At 33.9% G+C, this 23,625-nt stretch overlaps 1 protein-coding gene across 1 annotated transcript in view; it reads right to left on the bottom strand.

Annotated features, from left to right (window-relative positions):
• Nucleotides 1–23,625, bottom strand: part of LOC123549848 (NXPE family member 1-like) — a 72,792-nt gene that overhangs the window by 45,669 nt on the left and 3,498 nt on the right. The window contains exons 3-4 of the mRNA XM_045338287.2: nucleotides 6,379–6,545; nucleotides 5,775–6,052 (exon numbers count right to left, since the gene is read on the bottom strand). Coding sequence (XP_045194222.2) covers nucleotides 5,775–6,052; nucleotides 6,379–6,545 — 445 coding nt within the window. The remainder of the gene's footprint in view (nucleotides 1–5,774; nucleotides 6,053–6,378; nucleotides 6,546–23,625) is intronic.

Genomic DNA, 23,625 nt, shown 5'->3' with positions numbered 1-23,625 from the left:
TAATAATGATTTGATTTCTGTGATATATTTTAATTAGACAACAATTATCTGACATGCGCGTTTCATAAGCCAGGCGATAAAAATTCTTGGACCACAATTTTAAACAATTGATCTACGGCCCATTTATCATTAGCAGAGACCTCAATTGGCCACCTATTTCTCAATAAAATCTAATAATTAACAAAATAGCTGACAGAGAACATTGAAAGCTTCTTCACTAATAGCTCCTTGATACAATGAGGAAGTTCCTGGATAAAAGTGTTGTTTCTGAATAATCTGTGACCTTTACAGTGATTTATAACATTGGTCATTGAAAAGAGAATGATAAGAAAAGTTATCTAAGTATGTTAGTGCAACATTTTTGCTCATTTGCAGCAGGTCTTTGTTCCAAACTATTTATGTATCAGTTACAAGTTATTAACCTATCTTATTCCAAGCTCTGTCGTTTCCTAACAGTGTATCAATTACAAGTTGATTAACCGCTACCTTATTCCAAAGCTAGGTCGTTTCTAAACTGTGAACGTACACCTTTAAATGATAGTCAAGTCTGACATATACATTCTGAGGGCCAGTTATAGCACCAGTTTTCAAATCTGACATTGAATAAGTACTATGAAGACATACAGAAACAAATCACAATTCAGATACTTAAAGTAACAGAAAAGCAAACCAGCAGCATTCAACTAACAATTACGTTCATTTTGAAAAAGAGTAACACTCCCAATAACTTAAAAATATTAACCATCCGTAAAGTTTTATCTAAAATGCAAGAATATTTCGAGTCTGTCGTGATCCGAATTTCATCCAAAGAATTTAAATCATGTCTTAAGGATGAATAATGTTAATTTGTTTTCTTCAAAATACTGGAAATGTTTTATTATTAACAAATTCTGAGAGGATAGCCAAACAGGGAATAGAACCCATTTGAACAATTCAACACTCAGTATATTTACAAGTTTATTTACATAAATTAATATTTATAATTGAGCAGTGGAAATAAAAAGAAAAAAAAAGAACTAGTGAAAATACTGTTCCATCAAATCGCGAAGAAGTTGACCCCATTCTGAATCCCAATATCTGGTGTTTTGCATCCGGGTACAAAGATCAACAGCTTTGCGGTTAAGACAAAACCATTGAACCAAGATCCTCAGCTCTGGGTAATCACATCCAGGCGAGATACGTTGATCAACAGGATCCATGTCAACAACATAAAATGGGTACACCATACCTCTTCAGGCTCTAATAGAAAGTACGCGCCAGTAAAACAACAAGGTATACCTGTTATTAAATTCATGAATCACTTGAATACAATATGTCAATTCGTATATCTGTCAATTCTGTCGTAAGTTAGTTAATTACTTATAGGAATTACTAAATATAAAGTATGTTAAGGATGTGAGGAGGCAAGGATAACAAATCATATAAGTAAGAAGTCCTTTTATAGACAAGGGGGTAATTAATTGCAGCTTTTATTCACAACAACAAATTAACGTAATTCAATAGCCGGTTGGAACGATAATACTGTATTACCGACTATCATGTAGAAAACAGACAATTTGATGGGTATGCACAATACACGCACACAATATATATTAAAATTACAATTATATTGAGTGTACTGTACCATACTCATCAAACAACACATTTACAGGAAGACATACGGTACTGGGATACAAAATGATAACTCACATAGAAAAATACAATGCAGTACTAGCGTTCCATATGGTACAAATACGGATTATGTAAAAAAACACTTAAACATTACGTTACACAACTTCCGATTCAAACTTGACACCTAATACAAGTAAAACGGCTAGATTTCTATTTCAAAATAAATAATTTACAAAAGTAAAAACAAAATAATGAAATTTGCCTTACAACTGGAAAGCAACTAATAGCTTGCAGTAAAGTAGACCGTTTAACATATATTTAGAACAAAAAACAATTACTAAACGAAATCACAATTAGAAAGAATATAATACAAAAACTAGCTTTCAAAATTGATATCTTCCTTATTACTGAGCCACATTTGATGGAATTAACATAGAAAACTAAGTTATCAAATGTAAAAAAAATCTGCATGTGAATTAAACGTGAAATCTGATATTTACTTCAATATCTCAAAAGTTTACCGAAAGATGATGCAATTACTTGCCTTTTTACTATAGATGCTTTGAGGTCCGAAAAATATATGTACGTATGTGACGCAAATGCGGGAAAGTTTCAATAACCTCTTACTTCGGTTTTACTGTTCTGTCTAACAACTTACTACTTGAATCATTATGGAAGAATTTCACATGTTCGTTGGGATTAAATTTCGTGGATTGACTCAACCACGAAATCCACGAAAATTAGTCCCCCACGAATATTAATGATTTCACAGTATGTCACCACTACAGAGCAATGATCTATTTCAATTTCAAAATTGCCGTGATTATTTAAGTACCAGAATAAAATTCCGTTGCGTGCATTAGGATTCCATTCAGGTTTGCAAAACGATTTTAATAAGTGTTAAAACTACGAATATGAGCGCCCGTAGCTGGAACTGTGTTACGTGTATGTTTTCTTGCTTCTGTGCTTTTAGGCTCCTAAGTTATTTTGTCTTCGTTTTGATTTATTTTATATATATGCATGTAATTTGTTTCTTAACGTTCCTTTAGAATTGCATTAATAACTCATCCCCAGCGGGAGGTTCAAAAGTCACCTACCTTCCGCTTTTTTTATAGATTTTCAGAAGTTTTTGTAATATTGCATCCTTCAAAGGATGAGATACTCTCCTTGCACACACATTTGATAATTTCAGTTGTTGAGTAAAAATTTCATAAACACTTCCAATGAATTGCTAACTGATTAACACTATTTGGAAACTATATATATAGAGTAATCTACTACAATGACTGCTATAACAGCAATGCTGACGTCTTACGGCACCTACAGGGGGTTGGTGGGGGGGGGTGTGGGGGTGGGGGAGGGTGTTGGAAGAAGTAAGTCGAAAAAAGCAATATCGACTTGTCTTTCATGATTATCGATATAGCGTTACCATGGATTTTAGCGGAGTCTCAGTGGCCAAGTGTTATCAATTTGGGTTCGGGTCTCACTCGCACTCGGGGCGTTTAATTCTTCATGTGAGGAAGCCATCTAGATGGCTTACGGAAGGATAGTAGTTTTACCATGTGCCCGCCTGTGATGAATTAATGCACAGAGCGACACCTTGGATCTTCCTCCACCATCAAAGCTGGGAAGTCATTATATGACCTATAACTGTGTCGGTGCGACGTGAAACCCAACAAAAATTTAGTCTTTAATAACATACTTGTGCGTTCTTGACATTGTCTTGAGTCCTGAAAAATTTCAAAATACCTGCGCATCTTGCGTAATCCCTCTTGATACCTGTAAATTGATTATTTGTGAAAATATCATATATTTCTAACATAACCTTCGGTCAACTAACAGTAGGATCCGTTTCCGATCCGATAGAATCAAGAAATCTCTTTAGTGCGATCAGATCTGTCAATATGAATATCGTGCATGGGAAAACGTATTTTCTTTCTCCATGTTTATTATTATTTTTGTGCTCTGTGCTTTCGAGAAATTTACCCTTACCTATTATCTTCTGCTATTATCATCTTTATCATTTTCGGATTTTTTTTTGCTCTAAATGGAAATTGATTCGTGGCTTTCAAGTTGTGTCCCTCCAAGGAAAAAATGTTATATGTATTAATTTTAATTGCAAATTAGACATGTTTATTAATGCAGTGAGATTACTTTAAAATGTTTGTAAACATGTAGTGAGAAATATCCCTTTTTACATGTATCTATAGGTTTTCGGTGTGGAATTCATTAGGAATATTAATATAAATTTATACATGTGTTGTGCAAGTCCATGCTTGTACTACTATGGCTTATAGTTTAAAGTCAATTAAAAATCACCTCTTCGGGAAGGCATATTAAAACCTGCTGTTGATGGGGATGTGGTTTACAAACTTTGTAAGATTTTGGTTTATGACAATTTTCCAATCGTATTTAGTTAAGTAATTAAACGTTTTATGAAAAGAGGTTAAGACCCAACTGTTTTGAGACATACCGCATGTTTGGTGTTCAACCCTTTTCCAGTTGGACGCTACGCTTTCCTCTTTGATTGTGTCTGAAGGATCAGGTGGAGGACTCTATGATTAGTAGTTCTTAAATCCCACCAGGATTGAGCAATTTTTGGCCTGTTCCGTTGGGCCCTTAAGGGTGTTTCCCTTGTTGCTCTGTCTTCTACAAAGACATTGAGTACATGCGTTTTACGTTCTTAAGGATTGTATTTTATATTATATCTACAAGGGCATCTATGTGTTTTACATTACATACCTTCTGTTGCCTTTATGTATGTTAGGATTTCACCTGGCGGGGATTACTTTTATTTACACTGTCTTGTGACTTTCGAACATGGTGGGTAAGAGTGAGGTTAGGTGCACCATAAACCGGTTTAAACTCCCCAGTGGTGTTTTGCAACTGACCGTTCTAAGGTGGTGCCTCACTGTGTTCCTGTATGTGTTTGTCCTTTTGTGTTCATGTTTGTGTGTGGTGTGCGAGAGTTGTTCGTGTGAGTCTTTGGGGAGGCTGCGTTTTTTGAACGTGGCTTTCCCTGCTGGATATTCTTCTTTGTTTTTTTTTATAGGAAGGCTGAGCTTTTGGAAAGTTTCTTGCCGTATAAAATAGACGGTGCCCTACTGTTGTTTGTCCCTGCGTATAAGTGTGTATGTGTGTTTGTACGTGCTGGTTATGGGCAGTGCCCAACAGTCTTGTTTCTTTTCTTACTTTTTTTGTTTATTTATGGGAATATGTTAGTTATTGGTGTGTGTTTTGTACGTGCGTGTCTGCGATATTGTAGGAACACTCCGTTTAGTAGCGTGGCTTTCCCTGTTAATTATTCATCCTTGTTTCACCTTAAGCCTCTACATCGACCCTTTCATATACCTTTACCACCCCATCCCCATTTTTCTGCAATTTTCATATATTTATAATGTACTTATTGTTTGATTTTTGAAGCAACCCGTCTACAATACTTTTTTCCATTACAGCTTTATTTTGTTGTGGGCCTTTTTTGCGATGCATGGCTGTGTTTGGGGTGCTCTGTGCTTCCAGGAAATCTATATTTACATTTGGTCTAATAATTTGAATAAGCATCATTGTTTATCCCTCCCAAAAACAACTCAATCCTTGTCCTATCCTATTTTTCGTGTAAATGATTTCAAAGTACTTTCTGGTAGATATTTGAAGCATATTCTTACCATTTTCTTTTCAATATACGTTGCTGCATTTTATCACATTTAAATCTTAATGGACTCATGTTTGATTCCACTTTGAAGTGCGCCGCTTGTATCATATGACAATGTGCACAGTCCTGAACTTATAGTTTTGAAACTAATAAGCTACTGCTTTTTCTGATTTGCATTATATATGAGCCGCGCCATGAGAAAACCAACATAGTGGCTTTGCGACCAGCATGGATCCAGACCAGCCTGCGCATTCGCGCAGTCTAGTCATGATCCATGCTGTTCGCTTTTAAAGACTATTGCAGTTAGAGAAACTGTTAGCGAACAGCATTTATCCTGACCAGACTGCGCAGGCTGGTCTGGATCCATGCTGGTCGCAAAGCCATTATGTTGGTTTTCTCATGGTGCGGCTCATATCAGGTTGTAATAACTCAACATTCATAAATTTATCAACAATTATCAATTCAGTTTTAAATGGCTGGCCGTCATAATATTGTAGAATGTAATATATACCTCGTAGAACATTCGATATAAAGCTGTTATTGCTTCTCTTGTGTATGCTACTGATGCCGATATCATAGACCTCCCTCTCCATAAAGCTTCAAAGATAAGTGTGTATGATCCATTTTTATGATCATATACTGTTCCCGGTGCAGAAGCATTTAATTTTGAATTAAATATCCTTGCACGGAGATGGTCACCACCAGTTGATTTCTGTCCTCCATAAGAGTCAAATAATGTTGCTAGTACATATATCTTTTCTCCGATGTCATACACTTTATCCGGAGAATCTATGATTAATAAATACAAATGTTTATTGATGAATTTACACACACAGGGACAAACTACATGATGGTGTTTTATCACGGTTTATGGTTGATGAAGATCTTAGGTTCAATCAAACTCTTTGTATTCTCCGGAATATCAATATCCGAGCCATTTCATTCTAATTAAATTTGTGAAATTTTGTTAACTATTATTGTGTTCGAAAACAAGTAAAACATTTTTGTAACATGTTTAGGCTATATGAAATTAGGTTATAACAATGAAAGTGTTTGAGTACTGTTTCGTTAAAATATAACATGTTGATATAACTTATATAATTTTCAGTACCAACCTAGCACATGAAGTGTAGATAACTTTGCATCAGCTGCACGGTTTGTGTTCTGACATGGCTGGTGTTGCAACGCTTCAGTTTCGCTGACAACTACGTTTAAACGACTGTACTTGATCTGATGACTCTCAGTATCTGCCATTGATCCCATTCTACTTCTTTTGGAATGTCTATATAAAGAAATACTTCTAAGCAGTCTTATATAAAATGATGTGTTTGAGAAAGCAAGAACATACAGATGGCTATCAATCAAAAGTTTAAGAACTGTTATTTTCGTAATGGTCTACAGATATTTTCAAACATAGGGTTAAGAACATAATGATTGTGGAAAATCAAAATCTATTTTCTCAAGTTAAAGGCATTCAGTTATGTATATGTCATGTGCAACGGTGAATAAGGTTAGTCAGTTTAGGTGCTATAATAAAAAATATATACAACAGGAATGCTGACAAAAAGAGTAAAATTTTATACACTTCAAAACTCAAAAGTCGTTTATTATCATTATTGCATTTATAAAATACAATAAGCAATAATACTGTTAAGTCTAAGGCTAACAATACGTAAAGTAACAGAAAAACAAAACACCAACTAATACCAATAACAAAATGTTATTCAATAAACAAACAATTATAATACCTTAAAGGCCGAGATCTGTAGCCCTTGAAAACATTCCTTTGATTAGCATCTACCATTAACTCTTCATAGGTACGGGTGAATATTTTTGAATATACATTATCAAAATATTAATATTCCTTCTTCATTGGGTGACTGTTTTATTATTTATTCATTTTGTCAGATTAATTTTGTTTCTAATTAAAAGGGAATAGCCCTCCAGTAACTGACATATTTATGACTATGTAGAATGCATCAACTGACAATCAATTGTCTGCTGCTTTCAGACAAAAAAATGCCAAAGAAAAGGAAGTTTGATCAAGCAGCTCCATCACTTTGTCCGGTTCCATCGGGCAGTGGGGACCCAGTTGGAGGTGACCCTTGACATTGCGATGAAATATCTGATGGCTCCGGCCAAATGCGATGCTTTCACTGTTACATGAATTCCTTTGTTGTTGTCTCATAGCGGTATTTGGAAGGTGAAGAATAGGTGCAATCGGAGAGCAACACTCCTAAAAATCTTTATAAGAGATTATGGAGTGTGATTTAGGTAGATGGAAATATACAGTCATGTCAGAAAAAGCCTGGCGGCACAACTTCAGAACATTGTGAACTAGAAACGTGGCATACACCAGATTGTATGCTTACATTTGTGAAAGGATTGTATCCAAACCCAGCCAGACATGCTTACATGGGCCTCAAATTGGAATGACACTTTTGGTGAAAACTGAGAATTGCACAGTTACATACACAAAGTGTATCGATCTGGATTATATACATCACCATATTATCTTTTATCATATCAGCACTACAAATGATATGTACAATTCAAAACGATATACCCATAAACATGGATAATACATTCTATTTGTTTATTGTTATTTTTGATCCCAAACTATTCTCTTTACCTGCCTGTAAACACAGACACAAGAAAGATCTTTGAGGTAATAAAACCATTAATTGTCTGAGTGAATGTGTTACAGCATAAAGTCCTGCTGTGGTCAGTTAAGGTCAGCAGGTAATTTCTTTACAACTGATGTCAATCACAGAGTATTTCTCAAGGGCTACCAATCTCGGTCTTTAAAATGTCAAATAGGCGTACAATCCAATCTTATATGCAATGTATCGATCAAACCCATCAAGTCAGGAAATAATGTAATTTACAAATCGTTGAAATGTTGACAAACGGTGACATTTCCAAATGAAATACTTATTGAAATATGTTAGACAAAACATCAGAGCATTTGTCAGACTGTACATATTTTGGGAGACCAAAAATGTGAAAATTGTAGTTAAGGCCTTAAGAACGGATTTGACTTTAATGATTTTTAACGGAATAGCTTCAGGAAATCTCGTTGAGGCACCCATATTTGTCAATAGATACAGGTTCTCTGATTTAATTTTAGGCAAGGGACAGCACAGTTCACAATAACTCTACTGAAAGGTTCATCAAATGCGGGTATTGGCATTTTTTGATAAGGTTTACCTACCATTTGACCTAAAATGTAGGATACGTCAGATTTTATTTATTTTTAAATGATTTGAAATTTTGTGGTATGTTTTATTTATATCACAATGACCTAAAATAGGAACACAATCAAGTAATAAAATGTCAACTCAGGATCGGCTGGGATATTTGTTGGCTTCCATTTTCTCATTAAAATCCCATGTTAAGTAAAATAGCAGACAGAGACATGAAAGCCTTTTGAATGTCCCTGAATAAACTGTGGTTTAGATATCTCGTTATGACCTTAGTCATTAAAAATAGAATGGTCAGAGAAGTTGTCTGAGTCTGTTAGTTGAACAGACTAATTAGAAGAAACAAAATTATATGTCACAGATACAAATGTTTTATTGATGGTAATATCAGACAAATATACGTCTGACACAAGAAAACTCTCGATTGCTTTCTTAACCATAGAACGGTTAACTGCAAAAGAAGGGTAAACGTCAGGAAATTCCTGCTGAACTGAATAAGGTTTCTAATCCAAAAGGTGTGTCATTAACAAGTGGATAATCCACTACCTTATCTCTAGAGGTCATTTCCTGACAGTAAATAGATACATTTAAATGGTACTCAGGTCACAGTCAAGGGGCTAGTAACCAAACCTGAGGTTAAGGTATTTGACGCCTAAAAGTAATGTTTAAAAAAAATGGCATTTGCTTGGTATATTCTTACAGTTGATTATGTTTCGCACTGTGTTGCAAAATTTAAACAATTTTTATAATAATTTAATTTTACCGTGCCGTTTTTTTTTGTAAATTTTGTATAATTTATGGTATTTCCTCAAGCTCAAGTAGAGACAAACTTCAATGTGATGGCCACTATTTAAAACATTTGCAGAGAATAGATATACAACATTAATTTTGAAAAAAAGAAACATCAGACTATCGTTAAACAATTATAAAATACAAAAAAAAACTGTTAATATTTTTATTAGGGTGCCTCAAGTAAACAGATTTAATGAGAGAGTTCTAAGTCCAAAATTGAAAAGGTAAGGTCGAATCCTGTGGGTATGTTTTGTATTTTGCTCACTTCATTCAAAAATAACCTTGGGACAGAAGTAAAACCTACCTGCATTTCTCCCACAATATATAATCTAAAGAATGAAGGCAAACTAGAGAACTTTTACCGCATGTAACTCAGTATTTTTAAAGATGTCTAACTCTACCCCTCCTGATTCAGAGGTAAATTCACTTTGAACAGCAAGAAATTACTTATAAAATGATTTACTTTTCACGACGATACATCCATAACAAGTCTTGAAGAAGTAAAATCTTACTAAAAGAAAAATATGGAAAAAAATGTCCTAGTGGGGATTGAACCTACGCCCCTCCCCCCACCCCCACCCCTTGAAAATTGCAGTCAAAGTAGGTTTATGGCTTTAATTGAATACTCTTTAAAAAGGAGGTACTGTATTACGGGTCCAATACCTTACGTAAACATTTTCGAGGAGTACAGAAAAAAAATCCACCATTTTAAGAACTACATAGGTACTGTAAAAGTCTTCTCAGAAAAAGGCAGGACATCTCTACGATGAGCATTTAAAATAGGAATAGGCTGGGCAGAATCATAAATAAATATTATAGAACCATCAGATAAGTATGGATCAAAAACCTCCATGACAGAATCAGATCTTGTATTCTTGTCCTATATAACAGTAATAACATTAGTGGAAGACTGGGGCTTTGATTTCAGGGATGTAAGACCTACAGGTTTTGTCTCATTTCTTTCTTGCTTTGTCTTTAGAGAAAAATATATAGAGAAAATATGTTAACGTTTCTTGTGATAGTTACAAGAAGGTAGAGACAAGGCTTTTTCAGTAGGTTTGTAAACTTGAAGTTTTGACATAAAAGTACTTCCTGTATTAGAATTTTTACCAGATGAGAACCTAAAGATATTTTGTGAAACAGAGGATTTCCTGTTGAAGAAAGTTGGATTGTTAAAGTAAAATTTTAATTTTTTAGCTAGCATTACCTGCCTCTGTTTATTATAACTAGTACCTGTCTCCGTTGATGTACACCTGCTACTAAATAACTGCTTTTTAACTCGGGGAAATTCAACATGAGACTGGTTAAAATCCTCTTCACAATTTCGAATTCTTTGCCTATAAAACTCGAGAACAAGCTCAAAGACTTTCATATGACTTTCATATGCCTCCCATAACCGTTCATCATAATTTGAGCTTTGATTTACAGACAGCTGTGTATAGATATCACATACTTAGAACACTTTGTAATAGAAGACTCCAATTAACCTTGAGCCATTTAAGAATTTCTTCTTAAAAAGGGGGAACAAACTAATATTACATCAAAGTAAGGAGAATTTAGAGACGATTCTGTTCTACTGCTTTCCATTTCTAATTTGTTATTTCTAATTCATATTGCATTCGTTTTTCTTCTCTGTCCCTATCTCTCTCCCTCTGTTCTTTCTCCATCTTTATTCGTTTTACTTTAAACAGTGTTCGTTCATCTCCGTCTTGACAATCCATTTTTATGAAATAAGATAATTATATTGATTCTGCCGTACCCTCAGACAGCGTGCAACTTAAAGTACAATGGCAGGTTTGAGACATTTATGTAATGTAAAAAATTAACAACAAGCGAGACCTCAAAATAATTACCACATTCTGTTTATCAGGTTGTTCATTTAATTCCTGGACGCCCGCTATAACTCTTGAACTATTTAAGGCTTAGAAATGTTAAAACAAGCATATTATACTTCACTCATTTCTGTAAAATCAAAAATTCAATGTGAAACGACTATTGGTTGGTAAAAAAAATAAAATAATAATAAATAGGGAACGGTAAGCGGTCTACGTTGGCGTCGACACTTCCGACGTCACAAAAAACGTCAATAATTCAAAAGCTCATTCTGTTTTACAAGTTCAAGGTAGAATTTTATAAAAAAGCGATGGCATAGTAACAGCTTACTTTACACATGTTCACGCTTTGATTTCAATTAATATTTTGCTACACAACAAGAAACTGTCAAATCTTGTTTAATAAAATGAATCAACATGATGAAAAATACTCTCACGGCTGGACTTTATAAAGAACGAATTCCATTACTGTATGTGGTGTCTATACAGTCTGTACATAATAAGTGGTTTGATGTTGTCAGGATTCATCGACGGTACTTTAAAAGTTTATGGAAGTAAATAACTTGGTACACCTGATATGCGAAAAGGACTCTTTAACGCAAAAGTATACTAGAAGGACGTTTACACGCGAAAAGCGTTTATACTTTTCGAATTATTAAAAAAGTATAATAAATGTTATTATTAAATAAGATACAAACATGGAAAAGGGGGTACATTTAGTTGTTAAAGGAAAACTATCTTCATATAAGGAGTTTTATTTCTTGAATTTACTGAATATATTGCATACAGATAATTCAATTAAAATTTATTCAGACATAAGATCACAAAACATTATAAGAAACTAATGCAATAAAAATACATGTAAGCAATAGCTAATACAGATTAAAATGCTTTGATAAAAATATTATAAAGTAGACATGCTTAATACATGAAAGATTACGTCAAGTATCCTTATTAATTTATTAAACGCAATAAAGATATGATCTTAAAACCTTGGATGACCCTTTAAAGTAAAATTAATCACTCATTTCCAATGGGGTCCCAGATACTAGAAGAATTTATATATGCGAAAAAGAGTTTTCCTTACTACAGTTTGCAGATCAAATTGTCTTTTCAACTTTTTTGAGATCGATAGAGTTGCACGTTAACGTCACAAAAAAGGTGAAGCTGAATCTATTTTTGGAGTAATCCTGACTGATTAACCCCGCCCCATTCGCAATAAATTATTCATTCACCTTGTCGTGAAAGCTTTTTTTCTTTTATCTTGACGTCGCACAAAGCGTGTGCGCTGACTCTAGCTCTGTGAAATATCAAGTGTCGTCGTACTTGCATATATTTTAAAGTAAATTAAGGTCATAATAAATATGTTGTTTTAAAAGTAGAATACAGAATATTTCAACTACGTCCAAATGGAAGCAACTTTTTTTTTCTTTGTTATGAAAATAATTATCGACTAAATTTCCAACCACGCAAGGTAACCGTATAAGGTTTTATAGAAAGGTAGATCTACTGTATCATTGAACCATCAAGCTACGCAACATTTACAGATCTAATTGTTATATCCATAAACAATGATTAATTCGTTATTTAAACTTCTGCAGAGTTTTCCGTAGCTTAACTATCGCATATAACTCAATTATAGATATGGTGATATATTTTACTTTTTTTCCGGTGGTGGTTACGTGTAGTCCTATTTATCAACTAGATCTATTTATCTGAAGTCGTTTAAACACTATTGTTCAGTTATTCACAAACGTTTCTGCGTTCACTAAATAATTGAAGATAAATCACAGTACACCGGCATTATTGGTTTTTTCGCTTACGCATATGAGTAACGTTAATCGTGTTAAAAACATACATAGGTTTAAATCACCAGATATTTCGTATTTTGGGAAATTATGATAATTCTTACATAAATTATTGAGGAATTGAAACCTCAATTTGTAACATTTGAATTAATATTCGCAATAAAAGCATTTAAACCCAAATCGGCAGTGATAACAATTTCATCTGAGTGATAATAATCACTCGTTTCTTAGGATAGCGCCAAATTAGTTAGACTCAAATATCCCGTAAGGAATTACCGACTTTTTTCTACTAAAGAGACATTGTCGGTTCCAGGTATTGAACTTATGCCCTTTAAACAATGATGAGCGAATCCAACAACTCGACCACGAGCCAGTCACGTTTAATAATTATTGTGAAAACTAAACATGAGATACAAGCCTGCATCAAAAGGTACAGAAATTTAGCAGAAAATGTATGTACATAAAGTATAAGAGGGTGTTCTTTTCACATCTATGCTACCTAAATGTAGCGTGCATTATGGCAACTTTCATTTAAAATTCAAATGAAGATTAATATATATGTTACATTCCGGTTAAACACTCGTTTCAATAGTATTTAAATCAGCATTTTATTTTGTAAAATTCTCGGTCATGCAGCCAATGTAAACAAGTTCATTCAGTGTATTTTTTTACTCGTATCGGGAAAAATACTACAAAAGGCGTGGGTTACGTGTATGGACGATACCCAAAAATAGCTGCAGCATCGCTACTTTAGTGACGTAAAGGTAAAAGTCTATCGATTTTAAAAAGGCCGAAAGGGCAATTTGACTTGCAAACAATAGTATAACGGCAGGATATGTTCCTGTTACATGAGAAATTGCTTTTTGCTTTATGAATGCAATTTGATAATAGTGTTCATAGTGTCTAAAAACAAAATGCATTACATACAGTAATTTGAAATGAAAAAAAAAACTCCTTTTCGTGAAGAACCTACATAAGCAAAACAAGTTTTCCATATATTTAGTAGTATTAATTACATTAAAATTTGCTTTTATGGTTATATTCTTAAGAACTAGTCATATAATCATACTTGATAATAGTCTAAATCTCGTTTGCACATTAATTACAGGCAATGGTCGGATCTCGTATTACCCGGCAGTATGAAGTTCACCGATCTTGCAACTTATCAAGGGGCATCACAGATAACTCCTGAGTTGTAATTGGACACTTAGTAAACAAAGAATGGAAACGATTGAGGAAGTGGGGTTGATAAATATTTCAAACAAGTTGTAGGTTTTAATGATTGTTTGCATGCACTAAAATCCGGTTAATTCTAATTCAGCGAAGATTGCTAGTAAAACGTAGAAACACAATTTTCCTCCAACAACCCCGACCTCATTTCGCCCCTTACCAATTCAATGCCCTTTATCAATATGTAGCTTATATTAATATGTACTTGTTGGATGTTTGAAGCAACCCGTCTGAAATATGTTTCCGTTACATCTTCTTTTTGTTGTGGGTCAACTATGTAAATGCATGGCTCTGGGACTGTGCTTTTGGTGCTCACTGCTTCCGAGAAATCTGCCCTTAACTATTCTCTTTTGTATTCTGCAAAAAATGCACGTTGCATGTTTCTGCTCAAACTCTCAACCAGAATATTAACCTGTTTGCTTGTATAGTCCTTGATAATTAATTTATTAAATCAAAACACATCTGAGTACATGCATTTAAAACTATAAAAGTTTTGCTATAAATTTATGTAAATGGAATTTTCCCTAAACAAATTGTCGAACGTGCTTGTGAAATGGAAGTTACCTATATTTCATTTCATTAGCGCGGGTTAATGCTCGTAAATACATTAATCAATAAAACATAACATTCTTGAAATGAAAGGTAACTATTAACAACAATCTTACATGATATATAAATTTTCAGAAACTGCATTGAAATCATGATTGTATGTCCTCGGTAAAATGAGATTTTTTTTTTTTTTTTTTTTTTTTTTGGATTTAACGTCGCACCGACACATGATAGGTCATATGGCGACTTTCCAGCTTTAATGGTGGAGGAAGACCCCAGGTGCCCCTCCGTGCATTATTTCATCACGAGCGGGCACCTGGGTAGAACCACCGACCTTCCGTAAGCCAGCTGGATGGCTTCCTCACATGAAGAATTCAACGCCCCGAGTGAGGCTCGAACCCACATCGATGAGGAGCAAGTGATTTGAAGTCAGCGACCTTAACCACTCGGCCACGGAGGCCCCAAAATGCGATTTTAACCAATTTAAATAAATTTTAGAAATTTTCCTCTTGAAGAAAATGGTGATACTTGCAAAGTTTTTAGATTACACATTATTTCATTTTGTTACGTCAGAAATATTTCAAAAGTAACATACACTACTATATACACATGCCATTAAAAGGGTCATTAAGTTGGCCTTAATTTTTTCAAACGTTTTTACCAGAGTTTTAATAGGCCACCATTAAAATTCAGCCATTACATCTTACTATTTAATGGGATTTTCATGACCATGGTTTTAATGCCATCTATTACAAAGCCATAAAGTATATTAAAACCCTGGTAAAATATATCTTGTTAAAATGACTTCGATGGTCATGAAAAACTGCTTAAAATAAACCATTAAAATAAGGTATTGGCTCCTTAAATCTCCATGAAAAATTTGGCATGAAATTTATGTGCCATTAAAAATACCCATTAATTTCACATTAAATAGTAAATACTAATGGGGGCCATTATTTTTTTGATACTCTGTTAATGGCCGATAATTATTAATAGTTTATTAATGGTCTCATTAAATATGTCAGATTCAATTTTAATTGGTTCGTAATAGTTTAAAGGTATATCAAATTAATGGCATTCAGAATTAGACATCTTAAGATAATCAACTTCATATTGATATTTGCTGTATTGATTTAAACTACGTATTACTACACATGTAAAAGTATCCATACATATGTACTGTTTTGTAAAATGCTTGAAGAATATTTGATTCTTCTTTTTTCTCTCATGATTTTTGTAATGTAAACACATGTAACAGCCTCGAACAAACATTTGTCTTATTGTAACCTTATTCTGTCATATGTTCATACGAAATGAGAAAATAAATGGATATTGTATTGTATTGTGTTGTATTGAGAAGGGTTTACAGGTACCGGTTCAATATATCAAGTGACCATGTGGGTAGTTCTAACTATTCAAGATTTTTATATTGACAAACATTCTGACCAAGTGTTTTATTGGTACAAACGTTAGGCCTCAGGTGTATTCAAAAGGCAACTGTTGATGACAATGTCAGCGCACAATAGGCGATCACAAGTTAGCTCTCCTTCAGTACTTTGTGCTCAGGTGCATGCACTTAAACAGATGAGAGCGAATGTTTGAGGGATTGCATCACAAGTAGCTCCCCAAATAAAGCGCACCACACTCTTTGATTCATTGAAACGAAGAAGCCATTGATCTGCCCATGCCCCAAATGAAATTTAATCAGACTGTAATTTTTCACAATCATGTGTACTGTTCACTTCTCTATAATCTTTAGTTTCTATCCAAGGATTCGAAAATTTGAAAATCTAAAGTGGCCTGAACACATTTTATGATGTAAATTCCTTACTCCACCCACCTTCTTTTACAAATGCTGATTATTTGGACAAGAAAAAAAAACAAACAAACAAACAAACAGAAAAAGTGGCATGCATCATTAAGTATTTACTCTTACCAAAATAATGTAAATTGATGTTATCATATAAATTAATATGTTTTTATCCGACTTTCATTGAAATGAATCCGATTTTTTGTAGGAACACAATTTGGCAAACATTTGAAATAAATGGCGTAACTGTATCAAGGGGAAATAACTTTAATGCAGCTAAATATAACATCATGATATGTTATAGACGATGTGTGCGTAGTATGAATTTATTGTGATTAAAGTCCATTTCTAAAACAATATGGGATTGGAATTATAAGCATTCAATGTGACGAGTGCAAGCCAAATGCAGCAAAAATATAATTTTGTGCTTCTGAAAATATACGAATCACATTTTACAGAATGTAGAATTTAATGGGCATCACATTGCTGTTAAGGGCCATTAAGTTTACTCTTAAATGAAATCGTACTGAACCTGAACATTTAATGGGCATTAAATCAAATTTAAGGGCCATGCATAATCCTGTTAAATTCAAAATATACAGAATTTTACTATTTTTTCAAAGACATTAACATTTATAGCTCTCAAACTAATTTTTAACGGCATGATTCATGGTCAAAAATGGTGTGTTTTAATGGTATTTTAACATGCAACCCATTAATATTGTGAAACCTGTTAAATAAAGTGATGCAAGAATTAATGGATTTAATAAACAGTTTTTCCTATTTTAATGGATATTTTACAGGGTTTTAAACAATGTTTAATGGTATTTGCATCCAGTAGTGATATAAAACCTTTCATTATTAACGATTTTACTCTCTACTTTGACTATGAGTACGTTATCGCGCTCGCTAAATTTTGACTGTCGGAATCCTTGGGCAGTGCCCGACTGTTGTATGTTTCTTGCTTATGTGTGTGCTTGTGCGTCTGTGTGTCTTGGTCCGTGCCGTACAGTGTTATTATATCTTTCTTGTCTGTTTGTTTATCTATGTGAGTTAGTTATAGATGTACACACCAACGTACCGGGGATAAGCCACAAACCGGGAAATTCCACAGTACAATCAACCAATACCACATTAATCCTGACCTTAAAATTAGTCATCTCTTGAAATTTGGGCCTATTCTGAGCGATGAAAATTTATTCCTAGGTAGGTATGTCCTTGTATCTCGCATACCTCAAACACAGTTAGAGTGTGTGTCCTTCGCCATTTTCTGCAGTTCCCCGGGTAACCTGTATACAAATCGTAGTACATACACACCAAGGTTTAAATCGTTCATTGGTGAAACAAAAATGCTGATGATTGATTTATTACCAATTTATTTGTTCTCACATTCACATGCCGATGTTATATATCAAATAATTTGCCCGGCCTTTTGTTTCACTATTCCGCTTTTGTCTCTTTTTTGATAAAATGATTTGATATAGAAATACTAAATTGAGAATATTATGATATTCAGGAGCATCACTCAAAATATACAGTCTATTTTTGATCTCTTAATGTATACATTTTTCAAACTTTCAACTTCATGCTACCTATATATGCATTGTTTTTGTTTTACAGTATTAGATCTATAAAGAAATTCATCAAGCTGTTCACAACAGTTAGTGCAATATGTTAATAGAGGACACCACTACATCACAATTATGTTATGAAATACAATGTATGCTACAGTCTGCGTTTTATACTGCTAAGCGTGCGAAAATCCAAATGCACTTCATTTTAGAAACACAGAAATAATCGAAAGTAACTCCCCCCCCCCCCCCCCCCCCCCGCCACCAACACTGCCAGTTTTAGGGTTACATTCCTCCATGACGTTCTTGGTAATATATTTGGTCTCCGAAACGTAAAAAGATACAAATACCTCTTAAATTACTGTGCTGCATTTGAAAAACAGTTGCAATTTTTGTGTCAATATCTCCTACGATGTTTTTATAATCAGCTGTCTACTTGTAATGCAATTATCTACTAATGTTTGGAGAGTAGTAAATACTAAAAGGCCGGAATATTCTTATACAATTTTATTTATTAAGTATTTGTCAAATTTAGAGACAACATTAATCATAACATTGGTACATTATCTGACTGATTGTATCTACTACAAATCAATAAAAAAAATGGAAACAAGGATCTGTTAAAACTGTGGAAATTCTAAAGCCTAAATCATAGCTAACTCGTGCCCTTATTTTAACAAGGGGTTTTCATGCTATTTTTGCACGTTTTGTTTTTGTTTAACGATCAACAGGTATAGGAATTCATGATACAAAAATGTTTCAACAAAGCATAAACACATGGGAATCACAGCAAAAATAATTATCATGCTAAACAATTAATAAAATTTAGATGTTCACATAACGGACAGATACATGTATATCCTGTAGAAAAAATGTCCCCAGAATCTACAACCTGAAGCACACTATTTTAACAGAGCCGTCACGAATTTGCTATATTCTAATAAGCGTCTTATCTTTTTAAACTATCGCTTTAAGTATAATAAAAAGTGTCAAAATGTAACACAAAAACGTAAGTTTCAGTTTGCTGAGGTCATTGATATATCTTATCATTAACGGTCTCGTATATGTGTAAAGTTTGAAAAAACAGTTAAGTCTCGGTGCGTTACTGACATACCAAGGGTAATGTTTACAATACATAAATTACGCTCATTAATCAAAAGAAGTTTATTTCTGTTACTGACATTCCTATATTTCAATTATAAGTATGAATATGACATAAAATTATATCTGCACATAATATTTTCTTCAAGTTCAGGTCCATAGAAGTTGAATTTGATCAAAACAACGTTTCGTGAACTTTTTTTTGATGAATGGGGTGGGGACGACCTCACTCACCTGCTTATCAGTTTTGTTCATTCAATGGTATATCACACCGTACTTTTATCTTATCATGCATATACTAATCGTTCATGGAATCCTGAATACAGAGAAATGTTATTGCCGTTGATGTGAAGGAATTTATTGAATATATTGTTTTCAAATACATAAGGGCATTATTCATTGTTACATATATGTTCATTATGTTTATTTCATACTTCATTCATGTAACGAGTAAAGCTGGCTTTGACCTACACTCATTTAACTTCAAAGAATGGCTGTCTGTGGTCAATAAGTGACACCTATTTTCAAGGGACTGTTAAGTCAATGTCATAATGACTTTGAAGCTAAGGTATAAAAGAATGTTTAGGCTGTCAGTCTTCATACGATGCTTGCTTTTAGTCGGGATATGACCGTGGTATTTTGGAGGTATTTCAGTAACGTTGACGTTTTAAAAAAAATTGGAAAATATTTATGTTTTATTCCCCAGTCATGTCTTAATCTGACACAATAGATCTGGTAAGTGGATCGATTCTGGATTTTTCCAATTGGCAATCCGCCAAGTCCTGGCACAGTACCTTTTGATGAGGATATCTGAGGAATACTGATGCTAGGTAATGTTTACAATATGTGTGTTTTATCCTAACGGGGCCTACTAGTATTACCGAACAGCAGCTATGTTAACAGGAAATAATATTTAGCTAAAAGCTTTAAAGTATAAAAAATATGGAAAACAAGAGAGATGGGAGAAGAGTTGTCTAAATAATGAAAATACTGATAATCCAGCTACGTTTTCATTTTCTTCTGTGGGTAAGCATGTCATGTATTGTGACAGTGATAACAAGAAATCGCCAATTGCAACACAATTTGCAAATACCTTTTTGTTTTGAACTGGCAGTGACAACATTTCTGTAAAAACTTCATACAGGTTAGAGATATGATGTGAGAACAGGGTTGTCGCATATGTTTGTGAGGAAAGAAGATGTGTTGCATAATTTTTCGCCATTTTTTTCAGTTATAATAAGTTTTGTAATTTTAACCTGCATGTGCAGACTTTAACATATGTCTAAAAAAACAGAGAATGTAACCTATGTACTATGATGAACATATGATGCGTCTTAAGCTTTTTTCTCACAAAAACATTATATTTGTTCCCCCTATTTAGTCAGTTTAATATTTAGTGCCTTAAATCTCTCTATGAGAAAAATAAATATTATCTAAAGTCTGAAAACCGAATTTTTCTGCAATATTTATTATTTATCGTTTTTTTTTCTTTTCTTTTTTTTCTTTTTTTTTTTTTTTTTGAAAACAGAATTGAGCGCATGCGTCAGTCTGTCCGTCACCATATTTTTCTTGACATACATAAACCATTTTGAAGGTCAACGTCAGAAATAAAGCATATATATCAAGTTTGCCCCTCTTATACTTTTGCAAAGCTTAATGTAATAAACAATGATTACATAATCGAAAGTACGGTTGTATGAATATGTACAGCTCTCTGTTTACGACAATTTTATACATACGAAAATGTACGATAAGAGGGATGATTTTGGTTTAGTGAATTTCCCCGTTTGGATGTTTGGATGGGGATGTAACCAAGGCAACTTATGGGATATATAATTCTCAGTTGATTCGGTTTGCAAGAGCGTGTGGTCATGTCGAGGATTTCAATGAACGTAATCAATATATTACAAATAAATTTCTTCAACACATGCCTACCGTTATTATATATTACGTAAATAGTTCGCAAAATTTTACAAAAGTTATTCAGATGTGGTTTTAAAATGCATTAGCAATTTAAAAACACTTCTGCGACAAGGTATATCAAAACCTGATTTTTGTGGAAACCATCGGGAAGATCGGTCTACGACTAAGTGTGCTTTCTCCTTAAATAAAGTCTTTGTTAATATCATTATCACGAGGATGTGGTGATATTTGTCTTTGTTCTTTTTACAAACTTTTTATTCAGTTGTATATAACACCGCTGCTTTGTGTTCGGCCCATTTACAGCTGGGCGCTAAGCTTTCCTTTTTGAGTGTGCTTGACGGAACATATGGAGGACTCTTTAATGGTAGTTCTTCGATCCCACCAGGACTGAGCTATTTTGATTGATGGCCCGTTTCGTCGAACCTTTAAGAGTGTTCTCAATGTCGCCCTGTCTTCTGCAAAGGCATCAAGTACATGCGTTTTAAGTTCTTAATGATTTCTATAAATTAACAAGAGGTTTTTAGTTTTTAACATTACATGCCTTCTGTTGACTTTGTGTATGATAGGGTTTCATTGGCGGGGATAACATTTATTTACACTATCTTGTGACCCTGGAACATGGTGGGGGTAAACGTGAGGTTAGGTGCACCATAAACCGGTTTAAGTTTAAGTGATGTTTTTGCCACTGACCGTTCCAAGGCGGTGCCCCACTGTGTTCCTTCATTTTTTACGTTTTATACTTGTGTGTTTACTTTGTGTGTGTTGGCTGTGTGCACACCCGTGTGCTGGGTTTATGTTAGGGGAGGCTGCGTTGTTAGAACATGTCTTTCCCTGTTTGATATTCATCCTTGTTGTTTTCTGTAGTACAACTGAAGAAATTAATATTTGTCAACTGGCTCACGTGGACAACACTTGTTACGCCGGTGAGAAACCGCGTCAGTTTGAATTGTATTACATAATAACTATATTCTAGGAGATGTGTCAATATAAGTAAGCATTAGCATACGGATATTTGAAATAAATGTAGACTTGATACAGTGCTACATTATTTTGATTTAAATGATTATCGTTATGCCCCATAGTCAAATAATGTCAAGGTTTTAGAAGTTTAGTCAAACACGGTACATTATTGGCAGGCAATATATTGCTAATATTCTGATAAGTAAAGAGCTTTAAACTATGGAATCATGCTATAAAATATGCAATTTGCTGTTTGAAGTTCATGGCCGACATTTTTATACATATAATACCCCTGAAGCCCATGAAGATTGATTAGCAAAATGACATCTTAAATAAGCCTTTGTTTTGCTTTTGATGTAGGGATTAACTCCTTTACTTTGGGAAAAATTTTGCTTCTGAAGTAACAAAATTAACATATAGTTAAAGGCAATCTTGACCTCTTTAAGGGACGATTGAGCCAAAAAAAGAAATACCCTGTAAGAGCTTCCCTTGGTGAAGAATTGGATGGATCATCATCAAAATTCGTCTGTAGCATCATTATAAGGTATGCTCCTGAATTAATTCGACGGGACAGCGGAGAAAGTGGGCAGGTTAGGTTAAACTTTGGGCAAAGTTAAATTTTCTCTATTTTCGTCATATTTCGTTTTAGGGAACATAGCTTGATACTAATTTAAGGAATTGAATCTAATAATGATATAAAGGTTGATTACGGTAAAGTAATGTGCAGAGCGCATAAACCGGGTCAGTAATACTAAGGTCGTGGTCACAGCAAGATCATATATATAATATTGTGTGTCAAGAGCATAACTTGGGAAACTATTCAAGGTTTAGACTTCAAGTTGACATAATGGCTGGTTTCAATTACATGATATCCAAAGCGTTTAAACTTAAATGGCAGGTCACAGATTGAGTTCAAATATCAAGTCTGTCCTTTCTTACTTTTAATGTATCGGCTCCACACACACACGCACACACACACACATTCACCAACCCCTTCCCAAGCCCCGAAAATTACTTCTAGTTTCGTGTGCCCTAGCCACTGGTGCAAAACCTAAGCATGTAATCTTAATAACAAGCTTTTACTATTTTTTTACATTTTTTTAACCTTCGACCTTTACAAAAAAGAATCAACTTCAGCATTAACAGAATACATTATACTAAATTTCCTTATGACACAATGATATTATTTACACTCAGAAGGTCCAAGCTGAGGTTAGAAATGGATATCAGACGGAGGTAAATTCTGATTTGATAAAAGTTTGTTTAAACTCTGGAAAACAAAATTAAAAAGGCATAACTAACTGTATATACATCACAAAATTTTAGACAAGCTTGATTACATGTCCAAACAGACAAGAAATTCGGACATAATTTGAAATCGCATGCTGTATGTAAAACAAGGTCCTTCACTCAATAAAGTCATAATTTCACAGAATGTGTATGGCAGTGAAATCTCATGCATGCTCGAACAGGGCCCTTTCGTGAAATCTCATGCAAGCTCGAATAAGGCCTTTTTAGAATTGGACATTCTCCTATTAAGACATAATCATGGTAACATACATGTAAATGTTGCTTTATAGTTT

The sequence above is a fragment of the Mercenaria mercenaria genome, chromosome 6 (assembly GCF_021730395.1).
Source record: "Mercenaria mercenaria strain notata chromosome 6, MADL_Memer_1, whole genome shotgun sequence".
NCBI lineage: Eukaryota > Metazoa > Mollusca > Bivalvia > Venerida > Veneridae > Mercenaria > Mercenaria mercenaria.
This window is presented reverse-complemented; position numbering and strand designations above follow the sequence as displayed.